At 42.7% G+C, this 27,508-nt stretch overlaps 1 protein-coding gene across 1 annotated transcript; it reads left to right on the forward strand.

Moving 5' to 3' along the window:
* Nucleotides 1-1,598: 1,598 nt before the first annotated feature.
* ZNF683 (zinc finger protein 683) lies at nt 1,599-27,293 on the forward strand. The gene is made up of 7 exons (XM_020806905.3): nt 1,599-2,024; nt 12,633-12,810; nt 15,268-15,387; nt 15,743-15,998; nt 18,519-19,396; nt 21,728-21,856; nt 23,361-27,293. Exons 2-7 carry the CDS (start codon nt 12,652-12,654, stop codon nt 23,862-23,864), a joined length of 2,046 nt encoding a protein of 681 aa, XP_020662564.3. The 5' UTR covers nt 1,599-2,024; nt 12,633-12,651; the 3' UTR covers nt 23,865-27,293.
* The last annotated feature ends 215 nt before the right edge of the window (nt 27,294-27,508 follow it).

The raw sequence follows: 27,508 nt of genomic DNA on the forward strand, positions 1-27,508 counted from the left end.
TTGCAGCTCAAACTACTGTACAACGAGTGATGTGTCGCACTAAAAATGTACTGCAGGTAGAACTTTTGGTGATTCATTAGAAACATTTATTTATAGCTTCCCAAGAGGGACCCACAGAGATGCACAAGGACAAAAGGATGACAACGTTGCTTAAAAACACATTTGAAAAAAACAGCAACAACTAAAACTAAACTTAGCCTAAATACCAGAAATTCTGTTCTTAGGCGAAACCACAGAAAAAGTTGAGATGTGACAGTAGATGTGGCTTCTGTCATACCTAGTGATTGCCACCTTCATAGTGGACCCTCCCAGGTTCTGTGTGGCAGATACAGAATTGGTGCTGGTTTTCTTTACAGGAGGTGGTTTGTGTAAGTAATAGATGACAGCAGGAGGCCAGGAGGCTTCTCCTGCGAACAGCACCTCTTGAGATGTCGCTTTAGGAGGCTGATATTTCACCCTAACAACTCTGTGCTCTGGTTCATGTGGTTTCTCACTAGGGTTTCTCTTGCTTCTGGGAGCGCATCGCCTCTCTTCTTCCCGCAAGGCACAGGAGCTGAAGGAGCGAAATAGTAGTGAAGGTGGCGAGGAAGAAAACTGCTACTCATGACGATGTAATATAATAAGTCTAATCTAATTCAGAAGAAAGGAGCTCAGAGCTTTGCCCTCGGTTGTGATGATGGAGCTGCAAATGCACCCCAGCCCTTGGAGAAATAAGGCCCTTTTTTAAAAAGTGTGATGTGAAAACCTGTCCCCATTTGATATTTGCCCATCACACAACTGTTAAAAAGACTTCTTCTGGAAGAAAATCTTGATAAAGTTTCCACCTAGAAAAGGAGTGCAGAGTAGAGCTTGGGAATGTGACTCCTTTGGATTACAAATCCCCAAATCCCCCCACCAGCAAGGCCCTGAGAAGTTGTGTTTTGAAGCATTGCTGCAAAGCAGCTAAAATGGGTTCATTTCAGAAGTTCTTCATTCATGGTGCACATCAGGTTTACGAAATAGTTCTGTCGATGAGGGAACAGAGGTTAGAAAAGTTATTTGTGTGTGCGTGTGCATGCGCGCGCGCGCACTATAGCTCTAGGGAGCAAAGAAAACAAAAGAGTCAAAACAACTTCCCTTGCCAGTTCTAAATTCCTCCAGAGCATTGATGCACTATGTTTAGTGTAATGCAAATGTAGCAATTTCCCCAATGTGCCTCTTTGACAGGAGCTGGACTCGATCCTATGGGGTCCCTTCCAGTTCTGCAGTTCTAAGATGATGATGACCTTAATAAAGTTGGAACACTAACAGGATCTGGAAAGATCTAGGTGGGAGGGATAAGCAAGAAGCCGATTCAGCTGTGAAACTAACAGCTGTTGTTCTGAACCTACAAGCAGTAGGGCTAGTCTGCGCAAGTCCTCATTCTGATCCTATATTACCTAATCTGAAACGAATCTCTTATAACAACTGCTTGGAAATCTAAGCAAGTCTTTCTTGACCTGCTGCCACTCCCATGCTTTCGGACTCCACTCTCATCAGTCCCAGCTAGGGTGACCACATGAAAGAGTGGACAATACTCCAGCGGTCCAGAAGAGGTAAATTCCACTAGACATACCACGTTAGACCCCAATATCCAAATCTCTGCCAGAACCTTGGCATGGGAAATAATCATAACATTGAAAGACAGGTGTCTCTAAACACGTACAGAATGGCTTAGTGCACTGAGTCATCACAATCTGCTATGTGGGTGGAAAGGGTGCCCAAGTCGTACAGTGCAGGTCCCAGCTCATCTTGAACCCTGGCACCTCTCTTCTTAGAAAAATAGCCACGATGGGAGAAGGTTTTCTCGTTCTCTTCCTCTCCGTCCTCCTTGTGGTGTGGTGGCTTTGACTCTCCACCCCATATATTTAGAACGGAAGAATGAAGGACACTTCCTGTTGCCGCAGCTGAAAACTAGCATGCACCGGGAGACTGCTGTGGATTCCCATTGCTCTCCCAGTTGTTATTTGGCTTTACAGATAAACAGAACTGCAACCCAAATCCAGGTAGGCAATCTTTGATCCTTCTCTTGCAAAGGGTTTTTTTTCTTCCTTACTGCAACCTTTCTCTTGATATATATTTTTTGCGGGATGTTTGGCAGTATCTTTTGTCTTTTTCTCCATGAATCCATCATCCAAACAGAATCACACACCCTTATCCTCAGATACACTTATATACAAATGTATTGTGTACTGATTTAGAAATAGCCATATTTACATTCTGAGCCATGTGAACTTTGGGTATGAAAGATTTTTTTTTTTCCAGATCCAGAGCTGGCTGTAATCATGGGACTGCTGGGAATGTTTCTTGTACAATCAAGCATCTTGTTTGCATTGTATCTATATTTAACCCTTGTGTGTTCTCTCACTATTTCTCTCATCGTTTTCCATACGATGAAGAAGAGAGAGAAAATGGAGTAGCTACACAACATCTTTTGATTGATATCTCTAGAGGCTGTCCATTTGGGGCCATTCTCAGCCATCTTTCCTTATCAGGTTTATGTTTCACCATCTCCTGGAGGTGGACCGTAAATCATCCTCACATTTGTATGATAAGTCCATCGGTTTCCCCAAATTCCAATAGGTTCATGATCATTGGCTATGTCTAACTATTTATTCCCAAAAGTATAAAAAGGAAGGTAACCGAAAGAAGCAAACAGATATCCTCCATGTAGCAATGAAAAAGTGGGATGGCAGGCAGCAGAAGGAGAGTTTTAGAAGACATAAGCTAGTAGAAACAAAAATTGGTCCAGAGTATATTTTCAAAATCTGTCCAGCAAGCAGGATTGAAATTCACTCTATTTCATTGGCTACTACATCCAGTTGGTGCAACACTGCCTTTTTGTGACACTTCCATGAAATTATGGAATTGCCTCCTTAAAGAGATAAGGCTAACAATTCTTGGTCTGCAGGTAATGCAGACATTTGTGTGCAACTTGGCTTTGGGTGATTTTTAACGGGACATTTTAATATTGATTTGGTTTTAATTTTGTTGCTGCTGAGGTGTTTGTTTAATCCTGTACACTGCTTTGTGGGCCCTTCTTAAAGCCAAAAGTCAGCATTAAGGTTTCTAAAATAAAAACAATGGTTCGTTGTTTTTGCTACTATAATAATATTAACAACAATGTTAATATGGTTTTAAAATTATTCCTTTGTTCTCATAGATAAGCCACAGTGGTTACGAACACATACAGTACATTAAAACTGTATGGCCAGAATCCTATATGATTTTACAGCAGCTGAAGTGGAAATGTATGAACTGTGGCAGCAAATTCCCACTAATAAATGAGTTGCTAGGACACAATAGGTATGTGGCTAGAAAGGCAAGCAGCAATTTGTTAATTAGTGGCAATTTGCTCTTGCCATTCATGCATTTACACTAGCATAAACCCCCTAAATCCCCAATAGGATTTTCGTTCACAAATAAAAACTGCAAAATAAAAACACAAAAATCAGCCAAAAATTACAGAAATAATTAAAAACGCAGCTAAACTAAAGCAGCAGCAACAAAAGGGGGATTGATAGAATCATCACTGATTAGACATGTTTAAATCTAGGCACACAGCAAAGTTCCTAAGTACGTCCCTTCCCTCACTGACAGTTTTTCCTTTCAAGCTGATGGAGAAATTTTGCTGGTTGGTTTCTATACACCAAGTTGCTGTTAAAGGCACAGAAGTAGGACGTATGAGTTTTTTCCAGTCAGTTGGCCTCAAGAAACAGTGACGGGGAGATTTGGCAAATATACATATCAAAAGAGACATGTGGGTAGGTGGGTGGGTGGCAGACCCACAAAAGGAAAATAATAGAAACTAGACTCATCAAGGAAGACATTACACTTGCCCCAAACAGGTGATAAATAAATTGACAATGGCAGTGATTTGAAGGATGGAGAAATGAAAGCAAAAACTAAGTCCAAGAAACTGAGGACAACTTCTTCATCCAGCCCCAAGGTAATATTGTTAGTATGGCTGCAGCTGGCTCACCTAGTGGGTAAAATATATTTTATCCCAACTTCTCTGATACGGGGTTTGTGACATTTTTTGTGTGTGCCTCTATTCCCAACCAATAAGGAACCCCATGTTTCCATATGGGACAATGGGAGGGAGGGGAGAAGAACACCGAATGACTAGCCAACATTTTGCCGGGCAAGGTTGGGAGAAACATTCCGTTCAACACCACGTAAAGGGTTGATCTGAAACTACATCTCTGACTTGCGTTTGCAGCCCCTAATTTGAATCTTACTTCTAATAAAGGAACCTGCTGGGCACATCTGGCCATGATTTCTGGAATGTTTATGTTTTTCTGCACCCTCTACATCACTGTGGTGTCCAGTCTGATGAAGACCCCTGCAGATCCGAAAGCTAGATTCTGTCTGTAATCTTTTAAAGTGATCTAATAAAGATATCGTCCGCACATACTCACTGCTGCCTTTGGATAATGATCACACAGCTTTTTTCCTTTTTCCGAAAACCAAAAAATGCTTCTTTAAAAGGGGGGAAATAATAACAAACTGCAAAGAAGGGATTGAGGCGAAGAGTCATGAAAAGTTATGTCATAGCTCAGAAATACATACCTGAATAAAGTAGCTGTAAACAATGGGGGGGGGGAACTATCGACCAATGCAGAAAGGGGCAGGCTGCCACTGGAGAAAGCTCGGAGGATCAAGCCAAGTGAACCAATGGTCTAGAAAACATGATCTTCATAGGCAACACAAGTAATTTCAAAATACAGTGGTGCCTTGCTAGACGATGATAATACGTTCCACTGAAATCGCTGTTTAGCGAAATCATTGTCTAGCGAAAAGCATTTCCCCATTGGAATGCATTGAAACCTCTTTAATGCGTTCCAATGGGGAAGAATCGTCGTTGTCTAGCGAAGATCGGCCATAGGAAAGCCACTTTGCAAACCGCCGATCAGCTGTTTAATTAGCTGTCTTGCAAAGCTTAGGTCCCGAAAACACCCGTTTTGCGAGCACAGAGGGATCTGTCAAAATCGTTGTCTAGCGAAAATTGGTTTGCGAAGCAGGGACCAAATATTGTCCAGCGGAATTCCCCCATAGGAATCACTGTTTTGCGAATCGCTATAACAATCACAAAAAGTCAATGTCTAGCGAAAAAACTGTCATGTGGGGTAACTGTCTAGCGAGGCACCACTGTAGTACCTGAGGTCTAAAAGAAAGGGGCCAAGATAACTCCAGGATGATAGCTTCTTCCTCTTTCTCATCTCTTGGGAGCAACTGCAGATCTTTCTCAGTGGATTGGGGCCAAGGGAGAAGGTCTGCTTCCTCATCTCAATAGTGTTCAAAAGAGAAAAGAAATTTATGACGTCTGTTATTCTCTTCTTTTGAAGTCCAGTTCTGTAAACATTCCAGCAAGAGAGACAAAACCAAGCAAAAGCAGAGGCAGAGAAGGAGAGAGAGAGAGAGAGAGAGAACTTTGAAGATCAACTGCAAGCAGAAACATGATTAATGAAACAACAGGGGAAAGGTGTATTAATATAAAGAATGAAAGACTATACCTTTGAGCCTTGTTCTGAAATATGGGTTTGGTAGTTGCAAAGAAAAATAATAGTAGATAACAGGTTTAGACATCACTTGGAGAGGGCTTTCTCTTTTCTATCAAGCCCAAAAACTCATTTAGTGGGGATGCATCAAAAGGGACTTCTTAGGGGTTGCTCCCAGATTCTGGAATTTCATTCCAAAGTAACCTAGACTAGGCCCTTTTTTTATTCTCCTTCTGCTGGAAAAAAAATCCTTTTAATTCTGGCACTGACTTGGCTGCTGGGGAAGGGGATTTGATCAGGTTAATGCTGAACGTTTTGAACTAATGTCCTTTTTAATGGTTTTTAATTCAAACAGATTTCAATAGTATTTAATTGTGTTTAAATACAATTGAATTCTTTTTACGGGTGCAATAAGATAGGGCATAAGGGCTCGATCACACCTGCCAAAAGAACTCCAATTATGCTGCTTTGTCCATTATTTGGATCGCTTCAAAATTTTCCATCCACATGACGCATGGCTAACATCGATTCATTTGCCCCAGCAATCAGCTTATTTCCTCCTCAACAAGAGGGTTGTTTTCAAATGTACCAATTAGAGATGGGCATGAATTGGAAAAATGGTGATTCATTTTGATGCATGATTCATTAAGGTCAACACATAACAAAATATGTTTCTTTTTTCAGATGAACTGAGAAATTGATTTGTCGATTCATTTTTAAATTTAAAACCTTTTAAAATGCCCCCCCCAAACACCTAGGGACAGCAAAATCATAGGGAAGTGTCCACTGACTCTCTTCTCCAAGATCTGTTAAGTTTGGTGAAGTGTGAGTTTTGGAGTTCTGAGTTATACACCCACAAGGAGGATCCCCCAGGAAAGTTCCCCCCAGGTACCTAGATACACCAAAGTTGCAGAGAAGTTTTTAATGACACTCCTCTAAAATCCCTCCACGTTTGGTGAAGATTGGGTTTCAGATATTCAAGTTATACACCCACAAAGTAGGTCCCGCCAGGAAGATTGGGGAAACCAATCTTCACCAGACTTAGAGAGATTGTAGAGTCAGAGGAAGCTTCACTGCAATTTTGATGTCTCTAGATGCCTGGAGGGGGGCAGTTTAAAGCCAAATGAATCAATTAATCAAATATTCACTTCATTGTATTAGTCAAGGGCATTGATTCATACAAATACGAATTGATGAATTAGTGATTTTTGAACAAATTTGGTGCCCTAGTACTAATCATGTATCACTTCATTCCTTATTGTTTTAGCATGTGTAAATGTTGCAAAGGAGTCGGCTTTTGGGTTGCTGCTCTTGTACCATTTTAATTTTTTTAAGGTTTCGATAAATCGCTTGTAGCAGCCACCACCACAAAAATAATATGAATACTTTGCTCAGAAGGAGACTGCCTCCCCCCCACACTTGCAAGTGAAAGAGGGACATTTCCTGCTTTGAACTGCAAAGAAAGGGCCGTTGCATTAACATCTCATCTCTCTTTCTCTCTCTCTCTCTCTATATATATATATATATCGATCTACATTTCACAATAATTTGCAATTCGTTTAAAAATGTGCTTCCTCTTCTCGATAGTGTTCAAAAGAGAAAAGAGAAAAGAAAGCAAAAAACTGAAAGGGAGAGATATGCAGGAAAAATAAGGAAAACGGTATGAGTGGATAAAGGAGGGAAAGGACAAGGGGAGGAGGAGAGAAGGCTCATACCACTTTTAGAACACTTTTGTATTTTTTTTAAAGGACAAGCAGTGGCTTGATTGCCCCAAGTAACAGTAGGGAAAATGACCTCTTTGGTCCAGCTGCATGTCTACTGTTTTTGGAGGACCAGAGAGGAGTGATTTCTCCACAGAATGAAGGATTGCTTTAAAGGAGATCACTCCCACCAAAGCAATGATTTCTGGTGCTCTCAGACACAATCCTTTCCCATCATCTGATTGCATCCTTAATGTTATAATTGTGCTGTATTTTTATCTGTGCTTGCCCGAAGAGAAAGATATTTGCCCACTTAAGGAAGGACGGTAAAGATGGGGCTAGCCTAGCTTCTTGTGGGAGGGAGTTCCAGAGTCTGGGAGCAGCAACAGAGAAGTCTGTCTCCTGTGTCCCCACCAAATGCACCTGTGAAGGTGGTGGAACTGAGAGAAAAGCCTCTCCTGATGGTCTTAACACAGAGACAAGTTCATAATGGGAGATGTAGTTCTTGAGATAGTGGTTAGACTGCAACTCCCATCAGCACACAGAGCTGATTGTGGAGATGTTTTGATGCTGTTGTTGTTCACCTCAGAACCAAGTATTTGCATTGGATCCCAATATTTTTGTATACCTCTGTATATTTATATATTTCCATGCTTTATTTGTGGCTGGTGTTTGACCGTAATAAAGTTTTATCTCTCTCTCTCTATCTATCTATCTATCTCTATCTATCTCTATCTCTATCTGTCTGTCTGTCTGTCTGTCTGTCTGTCTGTCTGTCTGTCTGTCTGTCTGTCTGTCTGTCTGTCTGTCTGTCTGTCTATCTATCTATCTATCTATCTATCTATCTATCTATCTATCTATCTATTCCCTATATAGCCAATGCATATGAAGGCTTTTGATTGGTTGAACATCCCAAGTAGAACTATTTTTATGCTAGGAAAACTTGAGGCACCCTTATAGGGAGAAATGACACTGTCTCATAGAAAATGTCCTCAGTGGTTTACTAAATAGACCTCGTCAGCTATTCTCTTGCCTCCTGTTCCCCTTCTACTAGAAAAATTGTAGATTTATTTAGTACCTGTCATGTTTCCAACTAAACACAAACCTTGCGGCTTCTTCTTAGCCCCTTCCGGTGAAAGTACTGGAGGGCTTACCATCAGAGCTGTCCAAAGCTAACCACCTCATGCCGACACCACAAAAAAAATGAGAGGGGGGTGGAAAGGGTGATGCGTTTTGTTCAAGGCCTAACCTTTTCAGCACAGGAAAACATACACACACAGAGAGAGAGAGCAAATGAGAGTCAGAATTACTCACCTTTACTAGCTGTGGTACTGAACATCAAGCAGTTCCCACATCAAAAAAGCAGCTTCTCCGCATATGGTTTTACAAGTCTAATCTTCCTCTTGCTCAGCGCCCAGTTGCAGATCAATGATTTTGAGGTACTTCTGTGTCAACACTGAAGAAGCCTAAAGGTTATAGCATTCGACTGGAGAGACTCAGGTTCAGATTCAAACCCAACTGTGAATATGTTTGCTGTCATACCATGTTTTCCCGAAAATAAGACAGGGTCTTATATTAATTTTTGTTCCAAAGAACGCAGTAGGGCTCATTTTAAGGGGTTGGTGTTTTTTTTTCATGGACAACAATCTAGATTTATTCAAATACAGTCATGTCATTTTCTTCTGGTTGCTGCACAAGGGTGGAGGGCGGGGGTTTCACTTAACTGGGGCTTATTTTTGGGTTAGGGCTTATATTACGAGCATCCTGAAAAATCATACTAGGGCTTATTTTCAGGTTAGGTCTTATTTTCGGGGAAACCGGGTATTATCTATCGAATGCATTTATACAATAACCACGAGGTTTCTTATTTTACTAAAAAGAAAGAAAGAAAACTTTTGTGTCTGTTCGTTGCCTATATAATTCCAACTATATTTATTTATTTATTTATTTATTTATTTATTTACAATATTTTTTAGCCGCACCATTGCCAGTGGCAATTTGACTATTTTGTATTAAAATGAGCACATTTGGCTTTCAGGTTATAGCATGGATCCAATTATATATATAGGGTCCCATTTTTCAGTTTTTTTTGGTTTGAATTGCCTTTCAAAGCTTCTGTTAATATGTCCCTCTCCGCCATGTCCATAATCATGTCCAAACCAGAATTTTTCTTATTAAACATGTTGCCAAAGAGTTTGCATAGGAGAGAGCGCCATTTGGTGATACATATAATAACTGCAGCCAAAATACTATATGCAGAAAACGGAAGAAAACCAAAATTGCATCCGGCTTTCTTAATCTCACCTTTGTCTGAAAACTGTATGGTATTAGTTCTTCAATCCCAAATAAAACGACTAATCTAACTGATCCAAAAATATGGCATTATGTTTTCTTCTTGTTTCCCCTTCACATTGCCTACGTTTATCCATCAGCTTTATTTAATCAACACAAAACTAATCCCGAGGTGTTACAAGTAAGCACTTCCAGATCAAATCAAATTGTTCCCAGGGCCAAACACAGAAGATCCATTACTGAATCTGTGCATGTCTATAGAATACACAGAAGTAGTTTACCATTCCTTTCTTCTGGAGATGCCCCGAGACTTTGCAGCTTGACCAAAGCTACGCAGGCTGGCTCTTCTCCCTGGAGACATGGTGGGGGAACCAACTCCCAACCTCTGGTTCCACAGCGAAATACTGTACCTAAACAACAGAGCTATATGTATGTGCTTGGAGACAGCTGTCTGTGTGTGCGTGTGTGACTTGATTTGTAGCAGGCGTGCTCAGGCAGAAGATGGTTAACTCTTGTCACTTTCCAGATCTATATTCTGAATTTTCCAAACTGTTCTTAGAGGCAACGCCATGTAGAGTGTTAGCAAGGTCAAACTACATGAGGAGGTCAGCTTTGCATTTGACACGTTTGTGCAAAGATATCTGATAAGGTTCTCTCACCACCATATTTTGCACATTTGCCTGCTTTTCTCTGTGGTTGCTCAGTGGGAGGTAAATAAATCTGATTGCTTAAGCATGAATTACATCATTGGAGGGGAAACAAGGTTGTCAGCTTTTCATTGTACGCCCAACATCTAGTCTGATTCTGAGAATAATCTGTCAGTCAAAGCACTCCAGGCCACCACTGCCACCTGAGCTTCCAAGGAGAGCAAATGATCGAAGTGCATCCCCACACTAGGTACGTGTCCTCACTACAAGTGAAAATCCTTTTTTAAAAAAAGCCAAACCATTTCACCTACATCACCCATATTCTTGATTAATTAGCTCCTCCTGGGCAAAGTTTCACCTTGTTTGTTTCTACCCTGTCCTGGACTGACTCTTGAAAAAGATGTGTATCACTTCCACAGTTCAGTCACTGAATTTGGTGATGACACCTCAGCCAAGATCTCCAGATGATGTCACTCAGCAATTAATGCAGACATTAAAATGTGTAAACCAATGTATGTGGCTCAATACACAATACTTTTAAAAATTTATAAATGCTACAAGCACAGGGGACGTGGTGGCGCTGTGGGCGAAACCGCAGAAGCCTTTGTGCTGCAGTGTCAGAAGACCAGCCGTCGTAAGATTGAATCCACGTGACGGAGTCAGCTCTCATCACTCTGTCCCAGCCCCTCGCCAACCTAGCAGTTCGAAAGCATGCAAATGCGAATAGATAAATAGGGGCCACCTCAGTTCCGGGTCTAAGTCGCACTGGTCACGTGACAACAGAAACTGTCTTTGGACAAACGCTGGCTTGGAAATGAGGGATGAGCACTGCCTCCTAGAGTTGGACACGAATGACTAAATGTCAAGGGAAACCTTTACCTTTACCTTACAAGCTACTAGCTTGTGGTACAAAATACAGTCCCCTTCCGTCTGTCTCACCCTCACATCAACATTCACAATAGAGGATGGGGCAGAATTTAACCATAAGAATTCCCTTCTCTCTTAGTTAGTGAGGTCATCTTCCCATGACTATAAAAGTAACTGAAACCTTACTATTATAGTGGGGGAGCTTATCCCTCATTAAGTTACTATCTTAATAGTAAATGCCTTACTTACCTTGAAAGCCCTATTAGTATTGCTGTAAGTCAGTTCCTACTTGATGGTACACTATAACAAGTTATAATCGAAAGGTGTGAAGAGAACCAGGTGAATCAGCAAAATACTATTTCTGTGCATCTCTCATCTCCCGGTCATCTCTGAGGCTGTAATAGGGACCTTCTTAACTCCCATTGTTTCCCTTTCCCAGTGGCTGATTAAAGAGGGCAAGATCATATCAAGACGGACACATTTCCCCTATTTTGCCCTTTGTTAGTCTCCTTTACTTTTATAAATATTTCTAAGGGGCAATATCAAAATTGGCCACAAGAGGGAACTGGAGAATAGTTCTCTGAACTTTTTTGACCTGTTGGCAAGGCAATTCATAATTCACAGGTAAACATGGGCACAAATCAGAAAAATGGTGATTCATCTTGATCTGTGATTCATCGAGGTTGACAAATGATGAATTTACAGGGCTCTTTTCTGATGAATCGATTTGTCAATTCATTTTTTAACTATAGGTAAAGGTAAAGGTTCCCCTTGACAATTTTTGTCCAGTCGTGTTCAATTCTAGGGGGCGGTGCTCATCCCCATTTCCAAGCCATAGAGCCAGCGTTTGTCCAAAGACAATCTTCCGTGGTCACATGGCCAGTGTGACTTAGACACGGAACGCTGTTACCTTCCCACCGAGGTGGTCCCTATTTATCTACTTGCATTTGCATGCTTTCGAACCGCTAGGTTGGCGGGAGCTGGGACAAGCAACAGGTGCTCACTCCGTCACGTGGATTCGATCTTACGACTGCTTGGTCTTCTGACCCTGCAGCACAAGCTTCTGCGGTTTAGCCCACAGCGCCACCACATCCCTTTTTAACTTTAACCCCCCCTCCCAGGACCTAGAGACACCAACATCACAGAGAAGCTTCTTCTGACTCTCCATGACATTCCTTCCAAGTTTGGTGAAAATTGAGTTTCAGACATCCAGGTTATATACCCACAAAGTGAGTTCCCCCAGGAAAGTACCCTTTAGCATGTGGCTTGGGAAAACCCAATCTCCACCCAATTTGGAGGGATCGTAGAGGAGAGTTGTGGGAAAAAATCTCTGTGATTTTGGTGTCTTTAGGTACGTGGGGAGAATTTTCAGGGCCTCTGGAGTTGGACCCACCGACAGTTCCCTTTTTATAAAAATGGAATTTTAAAAAGAGAGAGACCTTTTAAATTTATTAAACTGAAAAAGGGGCGAGAGGCCAGCAAAGTTTGTAGACTTAACCTGTGTAATTCCTGGGGTTGTTGGAGAACCCCAAACAGTGAGGCATAACCAGGTATTCCATGCCATCCCACTCTCCCCTCTGCTCTAAGTGCTGCTCTCTATATTGTAGCTGGACAGAGAAGAGAAGGATGAAAGAAGAAGCCAGGATGCAATGGAGGGAAGCGGCTTTGGAGCATCAATGCACCTACATTGTGAAGGACCAGCCGTATGAACCACACTCCCTTCTTACTCCGGCACAAGCCTCTTTGCCCCAGAGCCTGGCCTTCCGGCGCGACAGCAGCAATCAGGTATGAACAGTGGCGCGATTAGGGCTGAGACCCAGAGCACTCCTCCCCAAGCTCAATATTCAGCTGTGCAGAATCCCAGGCTCAGCTCTGCAACCCTTCCTCAATCCCTGCCTCCCAAGTCAAGGTTGTGCTTCCCTCCAGCTACTCCCGTGCAGTCCTCTCCCAGCCTCGCCATCCCAGGCTTCTGATCAGCTTTGACTCCCTGATATCCACCTCCTGTCAGCCCCTACTTACCATCCCCACCTTAAACACAGTTCTGTTTGATGGCAGGACATGGCCAGAACTTGAAAACTTTGCCTTCTGGACCACAAGAATCCTTGACTACATGAGCCATCCAGCTTCGGATATTCTGAGGCAGGGTTTTCCCTGCCAACTCTAATTCTGTGAGGCCTGCATAGGAATGGTATGGAATAACCATACCTGGCCATTCCTAGCAAACACATCTGAACCTACAAAACTCTCAAGTTGCTGCTCCTTCCTCAGTTGTCACCTAGGGTGGCTCTGCCCGATAGACGGAAAAGAGGGTTCCAAGCAGTATAGAGTTGACTGCAGGGGCTACGATATTCACAAACTCAGCCTCATCTTCTGCCCAGCTGACTTCCTCCTGTTAGGTTGGTGAAAAGGATAGACAGGCAGACGATTTAAGGAAGAGGCAGAAGGGGGTTCCTCGCCTGCATTGAGCAGACGGTTGGACTCAATGGCCTTATAAGCCCCTTCCAACTGCATTATTCTAGGATTCTACAAAAGAGGAAGGTTAGACCATGCATATACCCACACGCTGCTTGAAAATGGGCATTTATATCTGATTTGCTTTCCTCCATCTTCATATTTGTTTTTAAATCCCAAGGGCTGTTGATCAAACTTATAACCTGTGATTTTTGAAAAATAGTCTTTTATTCACAATAATTTGTACTGGCGAAATTTAATGGCACAGCTCTCCCCAGCACAAAAAGGGTCTAAACTTATAGTACCCACTTGCCATTTAGCTGTTAAAAAGATGAAACCTGTCCAGGAGTATGAGATGTGGTATGAGAAATACAGTACTGTATAGCAGTAATGCAGCCTAACAATGTTGGGCCAAAAGCCAAAGCAACTTTGGCGGACAAGCGACAGGGGCTCACTCCGACGCGTGGATTCGATCTTACGACTGCAGGTCTTCTGACCTTGCAGCACAGAGGCTTCTGCGGTTTAACCTGCAGCACCACCACGTCCCTAGCAAAGCAACTTTATAAAGGCCTAAAACTTAAACAATTAAGACCCCTTTTAGCACTCTCCACAGCTAAGTCCTCAAAGCCTTCTGCCTGAATAGTTTTGCCATCTGCTGTATTCAGATTTTTAAAAACTGTAGTCTTTTCTGTTGATATTACAAAAAGAGAGAAAGAGAATCTGAGAAAATTCTTATTTTTAAAGAAACTAAGAAAATTGTCAGCCTTTCCTATTCTTCGTCAAAATGAAATAAGAAACCACGAACTGACAGTTTTTTTAAAATCAATCCAGAGCTTGGAAAAGTTACTTTTTTTGGACTACAACTTGAAGAATTCTCCATTTTGGCCATTCTGCCTACCGTTTTCATCCAGTTGTAGCCCCAACCAATCCTGTTTTCAAGCTGTGCGCAGATGCTGTGATGACATCTCCTACGCCCACAAGCAGCAACTAGGGAATAAAAAAATAAACACATGATATTGACATCACCATGCAAATAGATATGCCATCACTCATTTAAATCCCTGCGCCGCTTGGTTAAGAAGCAGCCAATTCGCTCCTAAGCAGAGTGGAGCTTTTCATTCATCAACTACTAGAGAGATTGCTGAGCCTTCCTGCCTCCATCCCCTGTGCCGCCCCCCCCCCCCCAGGGAAGCATCCGCTGTGAATTTCTTTCAAGAATTGAGCAGAAAACAAAGTTTTTGGAGCCAGGGGATATGTTTCTGTCCACACTCTACTGATAAAAGCAGCGAGCACAGAAGACATGTATGAGTGTGTTTGTGTAAAGTCACACTTCCATGGGCTCATTTTTATGAATTTTGTAATCAGTTCTCAATTGAAAGTGATATGCATGAAATGCGCATGTCGAGATATGCTGTGCCCCAAATAGTGTACCTTAGTAAAAACTGTGTACAGACACATCGACACTTGTATATGTATATACATATGCAAGGATACTTTGCATTATAGCAGGGCCAGTTCACCACACTATCGTTGTTGGGAAAATACTGGATACTGGAGTAAATGTTTTCCTGTTGGTCCACAGTAGCATCATGTGTTCATAGAGAGGTCACATGCCCCATCATTTGGGTTGGGGAATGGGACTTCTGGCTGGGGCTGGGACTTCAAAGTCCATTGAGTATCCATCAGGGTGGGGCTTAGCATTTTGACAGAAGACGACCCCCCCCATCTTACTAGTCTGCAGAAAAGAAGAACAAGACTATAAGTGACTGACTAATTCTTGGAGTTTTGCAGGTAATGGCGGTGATCAGCAGGGAGTACATTCCACCAGGCACAAGATTTGGACCCCTGGCTGGGAAGATCTTCACTGGACAGAATATCCCACAAGGCATGAAATGGAAGAACTTGTGGAGGGTAAAGGCCACAAAACACAAAATGGCTCCCATTAGCCCACGGGGGCGGGGAGCTGCATGTGCAAACAGGTGCCAAAATGCACTGGTTTAATCACTAGTTAGCCTGGCTTAAAGAATGTGCATGTTTCTAGTCCTGAGTTAGGGTGATCATCCTCCATAGTATCTTTGGTCCTCAGACCATGATCTAGCTGTGCATGGAAGGGTGTTTCATATACAAACCTGCCCATCTAGCATGGCCACATGCTGGCTGAGGGGTTCTGGAAACTGTTGTCCAAAATTAAAGCTGTGGCTTTGGATTATATCTTCCTCCCTCCCTCCCTGTTCCTGTTCCTCTCCCTTCACCCCTTCCTGCTTAGGTTTTCTCCACAGACGGATGTCTTCACCATATGCTCGATGTGAATGACCCCACTTGCACTAACTGGATGTGTTACGTGAACCCTGCTCCCACCCGTGCAGCTCAAAACCTGATGGCCCTCCAGCACGATCTGGAGGTCTATTTTTATACCACTGTACCCATCTTGGCTGGAGCTGAACTTCTGGTTGGGAACATCTATGACATCTCCAGGAACTCCCATCCTTTGCTGTCAAGAGAACTGGTGATGACTCAACCAGGTAAGGGTACTGTATAGGGTGACACAATGAATACCACCTGTACCAATACCTTGAACAAGAAGAATTCGGACAAGGGTCGTCTTGTTCCAGAAACACCAGCCACACACATCAGTCTCCTCCCATTATTTCATATCACTTGGCCAAGTCAGATGGAAGACATTGATTTTGGATGTCCTGGCATACAGTTTGGTCATAGCTACATGATTAATCAGCACTAATTTTATACCAATTTCACTGGGACGGCTTCACCTAAAGAAGGAAGGGAGTAGTTTCCTGATGTGAGGGGGAGAATTTTGTTAAGACAAACCTAAATTCAGCTACACCTTCCACGGACTCCCATTCTCAGAGTTTTCCAAGAAGAAATTCATTTATATTTGTAGTGCCAAGAAGTTATTAACTGAAGGGTAGTTTTTCCCCCCATTCATAAGGGTAAGCTACAAATTACAGTGTAGTGGTGCACAATTAAGTCCTGATGGACTTTCTTTCTTGCAAACTACTCTCAAGTAGAGGCTGGTTTTCATCGTAGAAGGCATGTTTATTTGTTTGTTTGCTTATTTTTTAAATCTATACCCTGCCCATCTAGAACGAAGTCTACTCTGGGCGGCTAACAATAATAAACAAAATAAAAACAATGTAATAAAATAAAAAACAACAATAGCAATATAGTTCAGGATGGGGGAAAATATTCAAGTGATGACAGGAGGGAAAGCCTGCCTAAAGAGCCAGGTCTTCAGATTGGTCTTAAAAACACCCAGGGAGGGAGCCAGACAGATCTCTGGGGGCAGACTGTTCCAAAGGCGAGGCGCTTAACTCTTTCCCTGCTAGCCATTTTTCTCCTCCACACCCCATGAGCTTTTCCCTCTTAGTCTTCCCTAAAGTTGAGCATGTTAGAAGGGTGAAAGCAGCCTGCTCCAGGTGGACCTGGTTATTTGAAAGATTGGTCCACATGGTTGTTGTTATAGTGGGGTCATAGTGTAGCATGTAGGGAAGCCTATGGTCCAAACTGGGAAACATTTCATCTCCTAAGGGGCATGGGGAGGCAACCACCTGCTGTTCAGAGGAATTGCTGCCACTGGTGGTATATTCATAGGCAACAAGATAATTATTTTAAAAATTAAATATCAGAAGTGCATTATACCAGGAGGCTTGAAAACTGTGTTTAGTTTACAAGTTTATACAGTAATTCTTTGGTAACAGGCTTTATAGGTGTATGCATGTTCTTTGTTGTTGTTGTCCCTTGACATGTGATTTTTGAATGAGAACACAAATGTAATTACTTGCTATGTGCATGTGTCTAGTACTCATTCTATGCTTATGGCACATTGCCCTTATCTGGATTAAAGCTGATTGATTAGCCCTAACAGTATATCCTGCAAATCTGGACAACCAGAGCAAAGCTACCTAAACAAGCTGCAAACAAGGCTGCCTGAAATCCTTCTCTCTCTTTCTCTCTGCTAATTCCTCATTATATTTTTACCTTAAGTCATCAAGTTGCCCAAGCATGGGGCCAGCAGGCCTAAGTAAGTACCGTGTTTCCCCAAAAATAAGACAGGGTCTTATATTAATTTTTGCTCTAAAATGCATTAGGGCTTATTTTCAGGGGATGTTTTATTTTACAGTCATGTCATCTTCTGGTTGCTGCACAAGGGTGGAGGGCAGGGTTGCACTTAACTGGGGCTTATTTTTCGGGTAGGGCTTATATTACAAACATCCTGAAAAATCATAATAGGGCTTATTTTTAGTTTAAGTCTTATTTTTGGGGAAACAGTAAGTAAGTAAGTAAGTAAGTAAGTAAGTAAGTAAGTAAGTAAGTAAGTAAGTAAGTAAGTAAGTAAGTAAGTAAGTAAGTAAGTAAGTTAGTTAGTTAGTTAGTTAGTTAGTTAGTTAGTTAGTTAGTTAGTAAGAAAGAAAGAAAGAAAGAAAGAAAGAAAGAAAGAAAGAAAGAAAGAAAGAAAGAAAGAAAGAAAGAAAGAAAGAAAGAAAGAAAGAAAGAAAGAAAGAAAGAAAGAAAGAAAGAAAGAAAGAAAGAAAGAAAGGCAGGCAGGCAGGCAGGCAGGCAGGCAGGCAGGCAGGCAGGCAGGCAGGCAGGCAAGCAAGCAAGCAGGCAGGCAGGCAGGGGGAAACCAAAAGATTTAGCCAACAGGTGTGGGGAGGAGAGGATTCTAGCAGTTAATAAGCTGCAAACAAGGCTAATTTCCTCCCCTACCTTTGCTTCCTGTGTGGTTGGCTGAAGTGAAGTAACCCAGAGAAACCTGACTTCCCAGCTGTGACTTCCCAGTGGATCCATCAGCATTTTTCCTGTTGTGTAGCCGCACCCTCTTATCCATTTCTCTCCCTCCCTCCCTTCTCCCTCTCCCTCCTCTTCCTTGTTTCAAGAAATGTTTAGTAATGATCATTGTGGAAGATACATTCCAACATCATGAGGGCTTTGCTTTAATTTCCATAAGGGCAAAAAAAAGCAATTAAGAAAATTACACGCTAAAGAAGAAGAATTAAAAATAGATGTTTCTTTCTTCACAGGAGACCTGAAGTCCAAAGATTCTCCCATAGAACCTCCACCCAAAATGGGCACTAGACCGTCACAAAATGGCCCCAGGGATAACCCAACATGCATGGATCTTTCCACAAAGAAGGGCAAAAGCAGCGACACAGAAGCCAAAGGCAATGCTGAAGGACAAGAAAAAGACATGACGGCCAGGAATCATAATACGGATTCAGTGACAGGGGCCTCCTGTAACATCAAAAAGTTCATTTCTTTCCACAGTATATTGACAGAGGAAGTTGCTTCTGAAAAACGTGTCTTTACAAACGGAGGAGACGTGGCCCCAGAAAAACAGCATGGCAGGAAGAGCTACCCCCGTGACCCCAATGCCTTATCGCACAAGGGACTTCCATTTTACCTCAGCAACCTTTATTCCTCCTGCTCACAGTGCTTACCTTTGGGCAACCTGCCCCAAGCCTATCATTTCGCCTGCTGTACCACCCCTGCCCTTTCTCCCGAGTGGGTAGCAGCCCCTCGAAACTTCTCCTTTCCACCAGGACTGCCACGGACAAGCCCTAGAGAAATGACACCCCTGAACTTTTCTGCCTTTCCCAAAGGAGAAGAAGATGCCAAAGAGCCACGGAATCCACTGTCTTCTCTCCACCCTGGGAGCTATCCACTTCTAGGATCAGACAGCGGCTGTTCTCCTCTTTCTCCTGGCTATGCGGTTTGGCCCCTGAAGGTCGCCCCCCAGGATTTATGCCAGCATGAGAATGCCAGCCTCAGCGGAACAAAGACATGCTCGCCGGTGTTCCAGGAAAGCTGCAAACCATGCCCTCCAAAGAGAAAGAATGGCAAAATCAAATACGAGTGCAACGTCTGTGCGAAGAGCTTTGGCCAGCTCTCCAATCTCAAGGTATAATTCGGGAACCAAAAGAGAACAAATCTGTGAGCAAGGTTATCCTCCCACATCAGGAACAATTTAATCCTCTAAATCCCCTGGGGCCAAAATCAGTGTAATGGAAAGCTTTTGCAATGTGGCTCCCCACACATATACGCCTATAAATAACAGTCAGTGCCAACTCAATTGTCCTGAACATCCGCCCTGCACACGCCTTCCATTGAAGTACAGTCACAGTGTAGGTGTACATACTGTCCCAACATGAGCCATCCAATGCAGTACCGGCAGTGGTCCCCAACTTTGGCGCTCCAGATGTTCTTGGACTTCAACTCCCAGAAATCCTGGCCAGCATAGGTGGTGGTGAAGGCTTCTGGGAGCTGTAGTCCAAGAACATCTGGAGGCCCAAGGTTGAGGATCACTGCAATATCCAATTTCATTGAAGAAGCAATGACTGATCTTTCTTTGGAGGGCCAGACTTCTGGAATGGTAATATCCCCCCAAAGATAATGCATGTGTACAAGGCCAAACTCTGTCCTTGCTATACCATCCAGAAAAGTTCTTCTGGTGTCTTCACTTGCCATGTACAAGCCGTGTGTTGCTGCCTACAGCCTCCATGCTCTTGATTACACCAGAGGCAGCTGAACAGGCCATGGGCCTTAGCTGTGCAAACGTAGCCGATAGTTGGCGCCTTAGTTGGTTGTCCTCTCAAATGCTAAAGAATTAATTCTAAAACCAAAGCTTGGAACGTTCCTATTTGTTGCATGACTCATGGCAAAACTGTCTCCCCTCCGATAATTAATTGCTGACATGACAACAGGATGTTTTAAGCAATTCTATATGTAAATTGTTGACTTTACATCAGCCTCTGTTAACTTGCGGTGGGGGAAATCCACACTGCTAGTAAAAGAATGACATCAAATATTTAAAATTCTTCCCAAAATGCCTCTTAAATATTCCTAAAATTGTCTTTAAAACTCATTGTAAAAGTGACTAGAAACTATTAAAGGAAAATGCAATGAATTTGTTCCTCCCTTGTTACCTGAATTTATAATGTGACATTGTCAAACAAAGGGGAAAAGGCAGTCTGTTTCACCTGCTATTTGTACCTCATTGCTTCCAAGCTCTGCTTGAAACAAACAAGCTATTTCTCTAGCTGTTTGGAGAGAAAGGTGAACATTTCATAACAGGTTTGCATGACATGATAAACCAACCACGGGCAAAAGGTGTGTGTTTCATTTAGGAGTTTCTACCGCATTGGAACCCCGATTCATGCAGAGCCAGAATTTGGAAAGCTAGGGTGTGATCAGGCAGTGAAATAGATCATACCTTGGATAGCATATGGAGTGGTCTGATGTGATCTGTTTCCCAGCAATCACACAACATACAGAGAATTGCACTCCAGCCAGACTCCAATGCACGCCCAAGTAACTGAAAGGCTACTAGGGGGGGGGGCATTTCAGGTTGGAGTGATTCCCTGGCAGATGGAAGTGCTGCTTTAAGGGAAAACAGTGTTTCCTGATGCAATCTGACATGCACCTTTCCTGGCATCTGACTGCACCCCTAGTTTTAAGAAAAATGAATGCATGAATGTGCATTCACCCCAAGAGGGCAACCGACATTCATCTCAACATATCTGAATTGGGAGATACTATATGGTGTCTTTGACAGTTAGAGAAATCTTCCAGCTGGCCATCTGAATTGAGTTCGTCCTGCGGTTTGAAGTTGTTTGGTTGCAGGAAAAAGGGATGTGGATAATAACAGCCAGTTGTGCCAAATCCAGCACCCCCAATTCTATTAGTTTATAAAACTCATAAAATGGAAGAGGGGAGTCCTTGCCTAGAAAATATTTCTTCCCTGTTCTCAGCCACAACTGCATCCCTGGTGGGGTAAGGTTGTGGCCAGCAAAAGCTACAAAGAGTGTCATGGCCATTTAAATGCTAACAAATTTCATTTTGCATAACTTTTCTAGACTGCAGGCCATTTCATCAGAGGTACAGAATATACTCTTCGGAGACAGAAGCTGTATCTTGTATATCCCATGTTTCCTGTCTGCATTATTCATTTTTTCCTTTCCAAAATCCCACATTTTTCTACCTCTTTGCCGTCTACTGTAAGCTTGCATTTAGATTTTCAGAATAAGATCCAGAGAGAGTTCTTACACCTTTGAGTGTGGTCCTAAAAGGGGAAAAAAATCATCACATGGTGTTTTCCCCCATCAGTAAAATACTCAGATGAGAAAAGATGTACATAAGTGGAGGCTTTAAATGTACAAAAAGATCTTTTCAGTTTTGAATTGTTCATTCTCTTTCCATCATCTCCAAGATCAATCTGTCCCATCTCCTCTAGGTCCACCTGAGGGTCCACAGCGGAGAGAAGCCTTTCCAGTGCCAGATCTGTAAAAAATGCTTCACCCAATTGGCTCATCTCCAGAAACACCGTCTGGTGCACACAGGAGAGAAGCCACACAAATGCCCAGTAAGTAACTCTCTACTCTTCTTGAACAAATGAAGGAGGGAGGTGAAATCTTCTGGTCTGTGGGAGTTCTGTGGGTAGCTGTGTGAAGGGCCAGGAATGAATGAGAGAACACACTTGTTGACAGCTTGAGGTGCAACGAATGCTGAAGAAATGAGAAGATTACAGGATAGTGTTGTCAGAATGCAGCGTTGGGTAACCGTGATTTGCAACTTGTCGTGTAACAGGAGGAGAGACAGACATTTTAATAACAATTACTAAAATCTGCTCTCTCAGTTCCGAAGGCAGCTGCAATTACGACCTGACAGCCTGCTGAGTTACTGATAATTAATCTGTGGCCTTCTGACACACTTGTAATAGCTGTGGCACTCAGTGTTTTCATTAATCCCCTTTCTTTTTGCACACCAACTTGCTTTAAATGGCAAATATAATAATGGAATGCCTGTAAACGTATACTGTAAATGTCCATCTCAGGAAAAGTAGGTGGTTTTTTTTCTCATGATTTTTTTTTCACCCTTCTTTTGTAGCATGATTGATAGGATATAAGGTAGAAAAGGTTGTGAGACACTATGATGAAGGATAGGTTTTGGGAAGCAGAGTTTATTCATTTATATTTATCTGTTAAAATATTTATGGCAGGCCCTATATCAAAACATCTCTAGGAGGAGTACAGACAACAAAATGGCATTAAGCAATTTAAAAGTTTTCCCAGTTTGCTTTTTTTTTTCTTCTGGTAGGTGGTTTGTGTGCACATTTAACTGGTACACGACCAAATACATTTTCCAGTCAGAAAAGCATTTCCTGTCATCACATCTGAATGCTGTCAGAATTGCCACCTTCTGATTTTCTGTTTGTCATGAGTCCAATGAAGGCAATATGGGACGTGGTGGTGCTGCGGGTTAAACCGCAGAAGCCTCCGTGCTGCAAGGTCAGAAGACCAGCAGTCGTAAGATCGAATCCACGCAACGGAGTGAGCGCCCGTCGCTTGTCCCAGCTCCTGCCAACCTAGCAGTTCGAAAGCATGTAAATGCAAGTAGATAAATAGGTACCACCACGGTGGGAAGGTCACAACTATGTCAAGGGCTCATTCCTTGAATCCTGTTTCAAGCCGACAGCTAGAAATAAGACATCTTGGTGGAACTACGAAGCCGTCTAGGGAAGCCACCTAAAATGGGTATTCTGAAGTACAGGCATGAAGATGCAGGGTTCAGACAAGGCTTACTATGAGTCAGGACGTGTCATTTTGGAAATTAAACAGAGGCATTCTTCAGGTTGGGGCAGGCAACCTTTCCCAACCCAGCACCATCTTGTTCCCGGGGTGAGGAGGCTGGATGGGAGAAGAGCAAAATTGCCCCTTGTATATCAGCAAAGGCACCAATTGGCAAAGAGGAGCTCCTGAGCCTTGCAAGACCTCATCATGGTCTACAAACCATGCAGACCTAACCAAGGGCTTTCAAAATGCACCCATACAAAATATCATGACCTCTTTGTCCCTTGCCCACCACAGGCCTGCAACAAATGCTTCAGCAGCACCAGCAACCTAAAAACCCACATGCGCCTTCACTCAGGAATGAAGCCCTATGTATGCGCCTTCTGCAACAGCCGCTTCACCCAGCATATTCACCTCAAGCTACATCAGCGGCTGCATGAACATCAACGCCTGCACCAGTGCTCCAACTGCCTCAAAAGCTACATCCACCTGGTTAGCCTGGAGGTGCACTGCCAAGGATACTGCCCACGTGTCTCTCAGGCCGCCTGTTCCTCTAGACACATCCACTGTTTCAATGAGATGATTGACCACTTCGACTTCAGTCTAGAAGCTGACCGTCTGGAAGAGGGAGAGAGTGACCCTGTCAGGGCTGCTCGGCTAGTGGAGGCCGCCATTCTGAGGGAAATGGCCACCATAGGCCAAGCAAAAGGCCTCTGCTCACCAAGCTGGCACAAACATTTTGCTCTCTTGCCAGTGAATGCCTACTCCTTTCTTGTGAAGAGGGCATCCTTGCCCACATAACCAGCCTAACGCTGGTTAGGGATGGAGTGGTGGGGACTTAATACACTTTGAGTCAAAGTTTGTGGCTAGAACTGGAATCTTTTCCAAATTCTCCCATCTTTTGAGCTGAGGGAAATAATGACAGCAATGTGGCACTGGAATTCCCTTTCCCTGAGAGTTATTCTTGGCAACGTCCTTGTTTGGCGGTGATGGTGGTTTCAATGCTAAGCAAAGACTTTTTTAAAAAATCGCTGAGGACTTTGAAGAGTTTTAGATGTTATGACGGCATTTTAGTTTAGTTTGTTTCTCTGTGTCATTTTAATTTTCCTAATTCATCCATTTCAAAATTGTGCTTTTTATTATTTGTAAGTTTCCCTCATAAATAGCTCAAGAGAATGATGACTTAGGGTCATTTGCGCCACGTTCCACCGTTGTCAGGATCTCCTCATAAGTCACGGAATACAGTGGTGCCTCGCTAGACAGTTACCCCGCATGATAGTTTTTTCGCTAGACATTGACTTTTTGCGATCGCTATAGTGATTAGCAAAACAGTGATTCCTATGGGGGAATTTCACAGGACAATGTTTGGTCCCTGCTTCGCAAACCGATGTTCGCTAAATGATTTTGACAGCTCCCTCCATGCTCGCAAAACAAGTGTTTTCGGGACCTAAGCTTTGCAAGACAGCTGTTTAAACAACTGATCGGCGGTTCGCAAAGCGGCTTTCCTATGGCTGATCTTCGCTAGACAACGATGATTCTTCCCCATTGGAACGCATTAAACAGGTTTCAATGCATTCCAATAGGGAAATGCTTTTCGCTAGACAATGATTTCGCTAAACAGCGATTTCAGTGGAACGGATTATCATTGTCTAGCAAGGCACCACTGTAGTCTTAGCAAGACAAAAGCTTGGGATTTGGAAGACAGATGATTGTATGTTTGTACTGTTTCAGGATTACAGTTGTAGTTTGGAGGGCTATCTTGTTTCATTAAAGGTTTTTACCTTACGTGGGCACTATTTAAATTCATTAGAGGCTTTCCCAATCAAAGACATTGTCACTTTGGCCCACTTTAAAAGTTCCAATGTCATGTTTAAAAATTGATCCTGTGCCATGACTGTACCTCGCTAAATATTAGTACCCAAACTTTTTCTTTCTGGCTGAAAGAACAATCATGAACATTATGTGGTGGTTTTTTTTGTCAGTGCTGTTCACTTTCACAAAAGCAGATACAGATATGTTATGTCATGATTCAGAAACAGTTCTATTTATGGGATAAGATGCTCAGGCAGCAATGAGAGACAGATAAATCTATCACTGTTGCAGAGTTTTTGAATTTCTGATTAAATTCTCCTTTTTATTCACAACAGAAGTACAGAGATTCACAGAATAAAACAGCTTAGAGTTCTTATTAACTGGCGCTTACAGTCTCAATAACTCACTCTGAGACATTATTAGTAGGAAAGAATAAAAGCGTTGCATTGCTTATAGTTGGGAACAGATAACAGCAGATTAACTAACTGACAACTGAGGCTCTCTTTGAATCTGAGGTGAGAAATAACAATTGGTTAGTGCTGAACAGATTGAAAGTCACCCCTGCCCAGAAGGGTCCCCCCCCCATCAAACGAAAGACAGGCAGTATGTGAGGTTGTAAACGCTCCAACGGACACATCATGCTAGATCTTCCACTTGGAAGAAGCACAACGATGCTGTTGCACAACTCCTTTTGAAGAGGTTGTCCTGACCTCATTAATTTTACTCATGAACCCACTCACCTGACCAAAATTTTATTTCAACAATGACAATTCCCACCACCACTTTATTTTATTTACACTTGCCAACTGGAAAATCAGTGGGCAATTTGACGATGCCCAAGTTTAACAAGGGGTGGATCAGGATGGGGTTCAGAGGTCACAAGGCTTGCCAGTGTAATTGCTAAATCAAACAGTCCCAAAGTGTGTGATAGCAGTAAGCTGCCCCTCCTGCTATCACACAGTGCTTGCACAGATTATTATGTCCCACTGAAGTTTCCATTGTGCTTCTCCATTTATCTCTGAGTGTATTTGCCCATACCTCGGCCCGCCTGGGGTATCTGAGCTACAAATTAATCTGAGTGCTGGACTGAAGTACCTGCAATGCAGCCTCCTCACCTTGCTTTTGCAATATCTGTTGCATGCAAAGCTTATCCAGTGCCTCATATCCTGTGTTGTGGATAACAATGCCACCCAAACCACATGAAATGAAACCAAGAGTATTCCCCATTTGATTGTGCAAATAGCTTTAATTTTGTAGCAGTATCTGGTGGGGGTGACATGTTTCAACAAGACCGGGGAACATGTGGCCTTCCAGCTGTTCTTAGAATGCAACTCCAATTATCCTTCATCAGGGGCTATTCTAGAAAACTCTGGAGGGTCTGAGGTTTGGCTTAAACATTCCTTCCCCTGCGTCGCTGTTGTTATACCATTTGCACAACTCTGAAATGTAAAGAAGACATCAGCAGACTCATTCAAAATTTTCAAGTCACATATTTTCTGCTCTTAAACAATTCTTAGACAGGAGTCTGCAATATGAGAATAATAATTTATGAGGTAGATTTACCAATTACAGAGATTAGTTATATGAGATAGTATTTTCCTTATGCAACAAGTTCTAAATACAGTATTTGTTGTTATTGTTAGCATTATGTTTGTTACCTTCTCAAGGATATTGAGATGCTACTATAAGCCTCTGTTCTGTGCATCTCACCTCTCAGTCTACTGCCAGGGCAACTCTGACCAATGCAAAACCCTTTGTCCTCTTTGTATATGTGGCTAAATGTCTTACTTAGAGGGACCATGTCTTAATTTGAAGGTATCCTCCCTTCGAATGGTTTTTGAGTCCACCTCTACTTCAAACAGGGGTGGGGAATCTATGATCCTCCAGATGTGGTTTGACTTTGATTCTCATCAGCCCTAGTCAACATGGCCAATGGTCGGACAAGAGAGGAACTGAGGTCTAGCAGTACCTGGAGGGCCGTAGGTTCCTCATCCCATTTCAACTAAAAATGGCTCATTAGGATCTTGAAGTTGGCCATCTACAATTGCCATGAGCACAAGAGACTGAGATGTGCACAGATCATACCATTACCTACTATTGTGAGATATATGGCATTTCTAGTTCTAAACATATATGTATATGCAAAGTTTGTACAAAGCTTTCTCTTGCCACCACCCTTCTATTTTGGAAGCTCCTGTGCAGTCAAGGGGCGTAAGTACCAAGACTGGCTATTTGGGCACCTGAGACCTTATTAGGAGTGGGGAAACCCACCAGCTTAGGTTTTGTGCTGCACCCAGATTCTTCTGAATTTTGACAAATCCTTCAAAACTGAGCAGCTGAATTCTCCCCTTTCGTTCTGGACAAATGCAATAGGTAGAGATATTCCCCATATGGAATATCTTGCAGCTTATCTGTCCCTGTGACGCTCCTGCAGATCCATGTGTTAGAATTTGAATTTTGTTTGCCATTGCCTCTTTGTTGGTTTTTATAATCTGCGCACTTATGGTTGATGGGTGGACAAGTGTTTTCCATTATTGTTAGCTGCCCGGCCTAGTGCTTTGTCACTAGGCAGACAAAATAGAAATGTAATGAATGAGGGAGGGAATGAATGAATGAACTATTAGAAACCTTGT

The sequence above is a fragment of the Pogona vitticeps genome, chromosome 9, assembly GCF_051106095.1.
Source record: "Pogona vitticeps strain Pit_001003342236 chromosome 9, PviZW2.1, whole genome shotgun sequence".
Taxonomy (NCBI): domain Eukaryota; kingdom Metazoa; phylum Chordata; class Lepidosauria; order Squamata; family Agamidae; genus Pogona; species Pogona vitticeps.

Bases quoted from the DNA above. Each gene is read 5' to 3' on its own strand.
- ZNF683 (XM_020806905.3), top strand. From the start codon at position 12,652: ATGAAAGAAGAAGCCAGGATGCAATGGAGGGAAGCGGCTTTGGAGCAT. The intron at 12,811-15,267 runs GTATGAACAGTG...GGAGTTTTGCAG, and splicing joins GGCGCGACAGCAGCAATCAG to GTAATGGCGGTGATCAGCAG. The intron at 15,388-15,742 runs GTAAAGGCCACA...CTTCCTGCTTAG, and splicing joins AATGGAAGAACTTGTGGAGG to GTTTTCTCCACAGACGGATG.